At 37.2% G+C, this 10840-nt stretch overlaps 1 protein-coding gene across 1 annotated transcript in view; it reads left to right on the forward strand.

Annotated features, from left to right (window-relative positions):
• Positions 1-10840, forward strand: part of LOC119838086 (histone-lysine N-methyltransferase eggless) — a 29264-nt gene that overhangs the window by 2063 nt on the left and 16361 nt on the right. Inside the window, exons 2-15 of the mRNA XM_038363897.1 lie at positions 343-497; positions 1487-1546; positions 2028-2115; positions 2444-2524; positions 3326-3501; positions 3816-3851; positions 4358-4457; positions 5135-5340; positions 5780-5934; positions 6694-6809; positions 7692-7831; positions 8587-8622; positions 9231-9353; positions 10052-10084. Coding sequence (XP_038219825.1) covers positions 343-497; positions 1487-1546; positions 2028-2115; positions 2444-2524; positions 3326-3501; positions 3816-3851; positions 4358-4457; positions 5135-5340; positions 5780-5934; positions 6694-6809; positions 7692-7831; positions 8587-8622; positions 9231-9353; positions 10052-10084 — 1505 coding nt within the window. The remainder of the gene's footprint in view (positions 1-342; positions 498-1486; positions 1547-2027; positions 2116-2443; positions 2525-3325; positions 3502-3815; positions 3852-4357; positions 4458-5134; positions 5341-5779; positions 5935-6693; positions 6810-7691; positions 7832-8586; positions 8623-9230; positions 9354-10051; positions 10085-10840) is intronic.

Consider the following 10840-nt stretch of genomic DNA (forward strand, 5'->3'; position numbering starts at 1 on the left):
TTGTTAGTTCTTCTAATATTTCGAATAAAATTGTTATAAGAGCGATATAGAGGCTTAACCAGAATTTTCGAGCATCACTTAAATCACATTGTTCTCTCCTACCTCCTGCAAGACATTGCTTCTAAATTATAAAACCGGCAATGTATGTACTTCATGTCATATTGGCATTTCGTTTTATGTGTCTGCATAGTACTATGCACTTACAGAATTTTATTATTATTTTCAATCAGGTCAATTGCTTAGTCTCCAGCCACTTTGGCCAACATTTGAACAGTAGTATAGTTAGTATATTATTATGTATTTAAATAAAATCTGATATATTTTTGTTATTATTCTCTCCAGAAAGTAGTAACCAAATGACTGCAGAGCAATCAGAAGATTCTAATGCTAGATATGAAAGTGACGGACAAAAAGATACACCTCAAGAAGAGAAGAGTCACAAAGAAGAAGATACATTTCCGTTACATAAGGAAATAGAAGGAGAATCTGTGGAAAAGGTTAGTTTTGTTATGTGTGTAAATTTGCTTTCTATAAATTTGATTTAAGAGTGTGTAATAGTCCATTTTTAACACGCTTTTATTAGCTTCACCTGTATATTTGTATGTAACGGACTGCTTTTGATTAATCTTGACCCACTTGATACGGACAGATTTTTTTAAAACTTTGTATACTTTAATTTTTTATTTATTTATAAATCTCTTCAAAACCTTATTAAGGACTAACTGTGCCCCGCGGTTTCACCGTAAAGCGTAGGAATATCGGGATAAAAAGTTGCCTATATGTTATTCCAGTTGTCCAGCTATCTACATACCAAATTTCATTGCAATTTGTTCAGTAGTTTTTGCACGAAAGAGTAACGAACACACATACATCGTTACAAACTTTCGCAATTATAATATTAGTAGGAAGTAGGATCGGTGAAAATACAATAATTTCTGAATTTAACTTATATGAGCACTAGCTTTTGCCCGCGGCTTCACACGCGTTAAATTCCGAGTAGCTTAGTGCATGTTACCTGTATGTATACCTTTCTTGAATCACTCTATCTAGTAAAAAAACCCCATCAAAATGACTCAAAGATTTAAGCATACATAGGGGACATAGGGACAGAGAAAGCGACTTTGTTTTATACTATGTAGTGATACTCTTTACAAGAGCAAGGGAGTGAGACAATATAGTTGATTCTATCTCTAAAGTGTGTTTGTTATTTTTTTTGTTGTGTCGTCATATAAACTATCCTTTGTCATATTTAATATATTGAGATATAATTCTTATTTAGGCGTAAAGAAAGGACAAGCAGATAGAGTTAGTTTCTCATTTTCAAACTTAATAAGTTAGTAATAAAACATAAGGTAGTAAATAAATTATATAAATTAATAGGTAATAAAGTTGATTGATATTTTTTTTTGTTAAATATCTATAGGTTATTCAAATTATTGAAGATTTATTATAGTTTAAATTTTTTATATACTATTTTTTTTTTCAGGCCCCAGATACAGCTCAAAGTGATGAAACAGATAAGAATCAGCCTGATGGTATTAAAATGGTAAGAAATGCGATTAGTCAATCATAATATATTATGTTCCAGAAATATAGTCCGCCATTTTGTTTCGTATTTTTTACTCTCAATGGCTATGAATTGTTTTTCTATCACTCACTAATGTTATGAAATAAGTATTTTTGATTATCAACCAACTTCAAAAAAGTTCTATATACAACTGCAATATTTGTAGATTTATTACTTGATAACTCTTGTCTGGAAGAGATCGCTGCTTAAGCGATAAGACCGCCTGTTGTGCTCTTCATGTTAATATTATGTTTTTATTTATATCCTGTTTTTTACTCTTCTTGTAAAGGTGCACAATAAAGAGTTTTTGATTGATTGATTGATTGATTGAGTTTTCAACCGATTGACTTGATTCGTTTTGTGTTTTTTTAGTATCATTTGGTTCCATTTTAGAATTTGTAGTTCGTTTTACATCCACCTGGAAATGCCCTTGTATGTTAATTTTATAAAAAATTTTCAGGATGTCCCAGATCAAGAAAATGCTGATATGGAAATATTCAAACTATCGGATACGGATACAGATGATGGAGATATTAAAACTAAGACGGGTATGATTTTTATTATACTAATGATCCGCCCCGGTTTCGCCCTTGGTACATAATATTATATAGTCTATAGCACTCACACGTAAATATCCAACAGTGAAAGAATTTTCGAAATTGGACCAACAGTTTTTCAGATTAGTATGTTCAAACAAACAAACTCTGCACCTTTATACCTGCCTATTATTATTCTTCATTAGGTTCTGTGATTTCAAAGTTATGTATTAAGAAGATGTTCGCTCTTAAATTATTTCATACATAGTTAAAGTATGAAAAATTTATAGCTATATCTTGATAGTATAAATGCATTAATTGGTTAAATTGAATACTCCAGAGTCTAAAACTGATGAAGAGACAGCCAAAGAAGAGTCGGCGACGAATTTCGTGGATCTGGAGGGAAGTTCGTCAGAGGATGGTTAGTTTCTAGCTATTCTTATTTGGATTTCATATTTCTTTAATATCAGGACCTATGTTTGATCGTCCTGGGGTATTATCATCCTACTAATATTATAAACGCGAAAGTTTGTAAGTATCGATGAATGTACTAAGTGTAATGACACTTTATGGATTACCATGACGTCTTAAAGCAGTATAGCTAATTCCAGTACTAGCTGCGCCCCGCGGTTTCACCCGCGTAAGTCCGTATCCCGTAGGAATATCTGGATAAAAAGTTGCCTATATGTTATTCCAGTTGTCCAGCTGTCTATGTGCCAAATTTCATTGCAATCGGTTCAGTAGTTTTTGCGTGAAAGAGCAACAAACGCACACACATCCTTACAAACTTTCGCATTTATAATATTAGTAGGAAGTAGAATATATATGATGTGCTTCAGGATATATGATTATTTGATAGTGTTTTGTAAACATAATGCTACATTTATAGTTCTATTTAATAACAAAACATAATATGCCATTTATGATAATGTTCCCTAGGTTAATTGTCGTTAATTGTCGTTGTCGTTGTAGGTTAATTGTCTCAATTTGTAATAATTTCAAAACAATAGAGCATAAATAAATAAATAAAATATGTATTGAATGCATGCCAGTTCACATGGCTTGCCATGTACTTGTTTAAACAATGAATATATTAAATGGAATTTGAATATTAGATTTTTGATGGCGGCAAACCCACTAAACATATATTTTTTTAAATGTTACTTTGACCGGTTATTCTCGTGAGAATTCGCAAAGTGATATAAAACACACACATTTTTAGATACCCCCGAGCAAAACAACCAAACGGACATACAGAACGTGACGTCCGTGAACATCCCTGCTAATATTGATGTGATGTCGTCGACGTGTAGCTCGAACCCTTGTAGCGTTGCTATCGTAAATAAAGAGGGCGATGTCGTCATAAGTGGTATACCTAAAATGCCACCTGCGAGACCTGTGAGTAGTTGAAAAATTTTAGTAGTCAAACATTTAGCCACTAAAAGTATGTATGCTACTAACATAAAGTTTATGTACTGAGCTAAACTTTTATCGCCCGAAATTGGTTGCTTACGGGTTTTTAGTTATCTGTAATCGTCTGAAATTAGTGGCTAATTTTTTTTCTAATGAGCTTAATTTTAAGCGTCTGAAATTAGTTGCTTTTTAGTTATCCAGACTTGAAGCTTCTGAAATAAGTAGATAAAAGTTTTTTTTACTAAGCTAGTGTAATAGTAATTTTTAAATTGATCATTTTTTTTTATTATCTTATACAGGCCAGGCTCGATACCAGTGAAGTTTCCATAAAAACAGTGAGTATTTACTTTTTTTATGTCATAGTCGGCAATGGAGCTGGTGGGTCGCCTGATGGTAAGCGCTACCACCGGCCATGAACATTTGGAGAGGCGAAAGGTTCATTGCAGACCTTACGCTTCTACAAATGGATTGTCGACTTCAAATTGTAAAGGGATTAAGAAAGGATTGACGAGAGGAATAAAGGATAGAACTAGGAAGGGTAAGAAAAAGGATATCGGCCTCCGGCCCCCCCACTCAACGTACGAAACACAAGAGTGTGCTATTATTTCACGCCGGTTTTCTGTGAGGGTGTGATACTTCCCCGGTGTGAGCTGCCTCAATTCGTGCCGAAGCGTGCTCGACTACCACATACAGAAACTATTTGTAACATAATTTTAAAAGAGCTAAAAACCTTAGGCCGGCCTCGTAATACGTGTCTTGCCTGAATTTTTGCAATCGGTTCACTAATTCCTGCGTTGAAACAAACAAACAATTGAGCTATATATTTCTATGTTGTTTTCAGACAAAAACACCAAGCCTCGAAGTGTTTAACTTGGATTCGGACGATGAAGAACCGAAAGGTTTGGAAGATCAAGGTAAAAGCGAACATGAATGTATCGACAGTAAGTTTATTTTGCCTTGACAATTAATGTATGCTGCGTGTCTGTGTGCGTGTGTGTTCGCAGCGAGACGTATGTGTTTGTGCGTGTGCGTGCGTATTTATATGAGTGTATCTGTGTGAGTGAGACTTGTATGAATATGCACATGTACAATTTTTGTTACCTTAGAGAAACTAGCCCTACAAATGTAAGTGACCACCACTCGATTTTTTGGGTAAAAACTTTGATATTTTTTGGGTAAAATATTAAATGGACAGATTTAATTAAAATTTTGTACACTTATCAAAGACTAGCTGCGCCCCGCGGTTTCACCCGCGTAAGTCCGTATCCCGTAGGAATATCGGGATAAAAAGTTGCCTATATGTTATTCGAGTTGTCCATCTACCTACGTACCAAATTTCATTGCAATCGGTTCAGTAGTTTTTGCTTGAAAGAGCAACAAACACACACACACACACATCCTCACAAACTTTCGCATTTATAATATTAGTAGGATAGTAGGATTAAGTAGGATAGGATGTCTTATTATCATGTTTAGGATCGCCGGTATAACAAATTTCCTTACGTAAACCCTATATAGAAGCAACTGACACAATTTTATTGATTCCATAACTCTATGTTGATTTTAAAAACTGACCATATCGCAAAATAGTACATATTAAAAAGTGTATAACTTGCAGAACAGAACGTCGCGCAGGAAGCGGAGGAGTTGGCAGACGAGGTAACCGACTGCGCGCGCAAAAAGAAGTGCGTCAACGAGTCGTGTCCGAACTACTCCCGTGTATACTACGTGGCTGACAACAGCACTGTCTCCTTCTACGAGGGGAAGAAGAATCGTTACTACGTGTGCTCCACCTGCGCTGATGTGGTGGCTGCGAGAAATGCTGTAAGCTATTCCATTATACACTAGCCGTTCGCCCCGGCTCCGCCCGTGGTACATTCAAAGCTAATATGTAGCTCTCCAAAGGTGAAGAAATTTTTGAAATCGGTCCAACGACTTTTGCGTGAAAACGTTACAAACATACAGAAACGCATAACTCACCGCTTTATAATATTAGTGTAGACTAGTTTTTGCCCCCGGCGTCGCTCGCGTTTTGTTTGCGTTGCTGTGGCTGAATAATAATTAAAAATAATTAAGATTATAAATTATTGGAATAATTAATCGAGATAAAAACTATCCTATATCTTAAGTTGGACACATAAAATGCCAAATTTCATCAAAATCGGTTGAGTTAGTAAAGAGTTCACTGGGAACATACATCATGACACTGGATTTTTATATATTAAGATATCACATACACAATACATGCGTTTTTTTTTTCCAGAAATTAATAGAAGGCATCCGCAATTTTGAGGATCTACTGACCCTCGATCTCGGCAAAGATTGCAAAGACCCCATAGAGGTGTTGGACTCTGATTCCGATGAGGACGTGGACCCTGAAGATGTGGAAAAGGATCTGGTCGGCGAGGAGGGAGCTAAGTTAGTATTAAGTTACAGGATAAGTTGTCTCTACATGGTTCTCGTTGCATGGATACGCAGACGAGTAATTTCAAGTTGAATTCAAGTGTAAATATGGAATACGTATATAAATAGCTAGATGCTCGTCCCGGCTCCGCACGGATATAAAGATTCCTGTTTTATCCCAAGCGAGCACTTAATCGGGATAGAAAGTATCCTATAACTCAAGTCAGATCATATACCAAATTTCATCAAAATCCGTTCAGTAGTTTCAGCGTGATTGACATGCAAACATCAAAACAAACAAACTTTCACATTTATAATATTAGTGTGATCAGTTACGATAAATATGAATTGTAATCGTTTTTAAATTAATAAATAAAGAATTGTGTCATGAATTCGTAAATTCATCTATTCAAATGATAATATACAATTTGTTGTATATAGTTAGATTTATAATTATATTCTATAAGGTAACCGACGTCCCTGGGTAAAGAAGGAGAAGGGGGAGGAGGGGGGGGGGCTCCGAATTCTAAAAGAGGACCCAACAATTTCTTATAAAACAAACAAACAAATAATCAGATCCAATGGGCGATTAGCGTAATTGTTTTAGTATTAAGTAGTAAAAAATCTTCCTTCTTGTTAGGGTTGCCTGGTAGAGATCGCTACCTAGCGATTTTTGTTCGCCTGTATATCATAAGTTTTTGTACGCAATCAAAAATCATCTCAATCACGAGGTAAAGTTAAAATTCAGTTGATAAATGTCGTTTTTCTTTTCAGGTTACTGGAAGAGCAATTGGCGGACATGATAAATGCCACGTGGGATAAATTCAAAATGGACACCCGCTTGCTCGACACCGTCGACGCGTTGAAGAAGCAAATGGCCGACTTAGAAAGTATAAATAAATAATACTACATTATAAATATAATAAAATTCTCGTGCCACAGTTTTCGTTGCCATACTCCTCTGAAACGGCTTGACCTATTTTGATGAAATATTTTGTGCTTATCCGGTATCTATGAGAATATTTTATATTTTTCATACCCCTAAATGATAAGAGTAAGGCAGAACAGCGTTTGCCGGGTGCAGCTAGTTATAAATATAATTTCGTAGCAACCTTTATGTATTGCTGGACTCTCGTCCCGGCTCCGCCGGAGGCTCAAGGTTCCTGTTTTATCCCAAGGAAGTATTTAGTCGGGATAAAAAGTATCCTATCACCCAAGTCAGCTCATACACTGTCTGTATACCAAAATTGTATCAAAATCCGTTTATTAGTCTCACCGTGATTGACGGAGAAACATCCAAGCAAACAAACGTTCACATTAATAACGTTAGTGTGGTATACTGTGCGCGCTTTAAATCCGTTAAAATTAATTTCGTAACAAATTATCTCTCAAACTTATATCGGGTCTCGAACAGGCACGCCCCAACGGCCACGTCCAAGCGTAACTCAGTTGTGTAGATGACGTACTTCCTACTTCTTACTAATATTATGATTCCTACTTCCTACAATCCTACTAATCCTTCCTACTTATATTATAAATGCGAAAGTTTGTAAGGATGTGCGTATGTTTGTTGCTCTTTAACGCAAAAACTACTGAACCGATTGCAATGAAATTTGGTACTTAGTACGTATACAGTTGGACAACTGGATTAACATATAGGCAACTTTTTATCTCGATATTCCTAAGGGACTTACGCGGGTGAAACCGCGGGGCGCAGCTAGTTTGTTAATATCCGAGAGGATACTATAGGATCCGATATATATTATTTACAGGTGAAGGTATGCAGGTGGACGCCATGCTAAAAGAATGCCAGGCGTCGACGGACAAGCTGCGGAACGAACTGTACGCGACGTTCCAGCCGGAAATACAGGAGTTGCCGGCTCTGTGCATTGTGGACACGCTGAATACTTCCGTTAGTGTGCTACTTTACTACTTTACTACTTTTCATGTGGGAGTCTACCACGTTCCGGCACGAATTGGGCCAGCTCGCACAGGGGAAGTACCACACCCGCACAGGATACCGGCCTGAAATAGGAGCATGCTACTATGTTTCGATCATCGGGTGGCGGAGCCGGAAGCTGTATCCTTTTCCTCGCCCTTCCCAGTCCTTTCCTTTATTACTTTTTTTTATGACATAGCGGGCAACCGAGCTGGTGGTTCGCCTGATGGTTAACGATTACCAGCGCCTATGAACATTCGCAGAAGCTCAAACCTCTGCGAATGCGCTGCCCGCTTTTATGGGGTAAGGGGAAAGGAAAGGATAAAAGACTGGAAAGAGGGAATTGACTGGAACGGGTGAGGAAAAAGAAACGGGAAAAGGAAACTTCGTCAATTATTGCTGACGATGACATTAAAAAAACCTTACTACATTAGTCTATTCGGTTATATAGGCCCTTTAATTCTACTAGCTTAAACTTCCATACACTAATCATTAATTCTTCTAGAATATTGATATTCTATTATTGGTTTCATAACTTGTTTCTTGCGTGCGTGTTATTATTTCTTTTTTTTTTTAAATTTATTCTCATATTTAAAAATCAATTGCATTCTGAATAGTCCAGGGAAGGTTTAAAAGATGAGAACAATACGGAGGCGGGCGAAGCCGCGAGCGGGAAGCTAGTTTTGTAATATTAATCGCCGTATTGATATTGTCAATTGTCATTTCAGTACACATCATTGGAGGCGTCGCCTAACCAGTCTGAGGTATGTTTTTCATATAAATAAAGCTCAATTTAATATTCTAGCACTCCGTCCCGGATTTACTAATATCTAGACCTGTAACTGAAATTTGGAAAACTAAAAATTGACCGTTCCGTGGTTTGCCGCATAATTCCCTGATGTAGCGATTTCCCGGGTTAAAACTGTCCTTTTGCCCTCTTTCGGGTCTCAAACGCTCTGTACTAAATTTCATCCAAATCAGCCCTTCAGTTTCATTTAACTCTATCAAGCAAAAAAACAAACCGTTTACTTAAACTTTCTCTGTTCTCAAACGTCCTTGTACCGGATTTCATATAAATCGGTCCATCTGTTTATGAGTTTTATTTAGCTCTTTCAAGCAAACAAACTCTTTATCTCTATACTTGCTATTGCCCGCGGCTTCGCACGCGTTAATTCGGAGTAGTTTAATAGATGTTATTATTACACATATATTGAATCACTCTTAAAAAAAACCCATCCAAAATCTGTTGCGTAGTTTTAAAGCTTTAAACATACATAGGAACATAGGGACAGAGAAAGCGACTTTGTTTTATACTATGTAGTGATTATTGCTGTATTATTGCTATAGTCTTTTTTTTTTTTCATTTTCACAGACGCGTAATTTAAAACGACGCATGTCACCGAGCAACAATACGTCGTCTAAACGCGCCGCCATACCGCTGCGATACACCCCGCTCACTGGCGACACGCAAGGACAGAGGGTTAGTGCTTGTTATGTAATGACTAGGTCGCCTTAGCGCGACCTAACGATGGGAATTTGAAAGTTTTCTCTTCCTCACCTTTCTCAGTCCATTCCTTCGCTCCAGCCGTCAATCCTTTCCTTATCCTTTCCCCTTAAAAGCAGGCAGCGCAGCGAATGTTTACGGGCGGTGGGTGGTGATCGCTTACCATCAGGCGAACCACCAGCTCATTCGCCCGCTGCGAACTTTAGAAAAACCTCGACCCTGAAGACAAGAATGAAAATCAGCACTGTTACTCTCTCACGAGTCTTAGCAGAGTAGCTGAGTCTGTCGCACGCGCTTTTTTTGTTCTGTCAACTGGTTTAGTAAAAATAACATTTTAGGATTTGTGGCAATAAATGTATTATATTCTTTTGTATTATAATGAAATTTAAATAGATAATTTTGAGACAGTTCTTTACATACTAAATGGATGGCGAGTTTCAGCACTGATTGACAACCAATTTGAGACTTTTTCACGTATTTTTTTATACCTTTAACTGTTAGATAAGATGAACAGAACATGTCTAGACGATGTCAAATTATAACGGCCGGTTTCGCAACTTCTGGATATGTTCCGGTTACCTTATCTGCATGTTAAAATGGCAATGTATGAAAATATAGGTGAAAATGTGTTAAATAGATCTATCTTCTTGTGGTTCGATGTTCATTAATATTTTATTTTAAAATTGCAGGACGACGCATCGGCAGATAAATTCGAAGATGATGTAAGTACATATTGCTTGGCTTAATTAATATTTTTTTTTTGAAAGTGATATTTTCTTTAATTTTTTTGGTATAAAAATAACAGAGCTACTAGGGACATAACCAATGAAATATTAGGTAGCTGGTGTAACGCCTGACGGTAAGCACTACCACCATCATGAACATTTCGAGAGGCATAAGGTCCATTGCATACCTCACGCCTCTACACATGAAATTTACTGCCAGTTATTTATGGAGGAGGTAAGATTTGATACATTTGACTATATTGAACCGGAAAAAACAAGCTTTTAAGGTTGTGATGAGAGACAAACAAAAAAAAGTCTGGTCTATTTTTTCTTATGTATTTGAAAAGCTTTGTACCTTCTACCGATGGAATTGTAATTGAAGTGGTATGTGGTGGTCGAGCTCGCTTCGGCATGAATTGGGCCAGCTCGCACCGGGGAAGTACCACACCCCCGCAGAAGACCGGCGTGAAATAGCATTTTGCTGTGTTTCGTACGGCGAGTGGGAGAGCCGGAGGCCCATATCTTTTTCCTTAACCTTCCTAGTCCTTTCCTTTATTCCTCTCATCAATCCTTTCTTAATCCCTTCTCAATTTAAAGTCGGCAATCCAAATGTATATGGGTGGTGGTAAGGCCTACCACCAGGCGACCTACCAGCTCCATTGCCGACTATGACATAAAAAAAAACACTTTCCAGAACACGGATATAGCGGTGGTGAAACTGTCGGCGGAAGTCGCCCCGGCGGACTTGCCCCC

This window comes from Zerene cesonia, unplaced genomic scaffold (assembly GCF_012273895.1).
Source record: "Zerene cesonia ecotype Mississippi unplaced genomic scaffold, Zerene_cesonia_1.1 Zces_u001, whole genome shotgun sequence".
NCBI classification, from domain to species: domain Eukaryota; kingdom Metazoa; phylum Arthropoda; class Insecta; order Lepidoptera; family Pieridae; genus Zerene; species Zerene cesonia.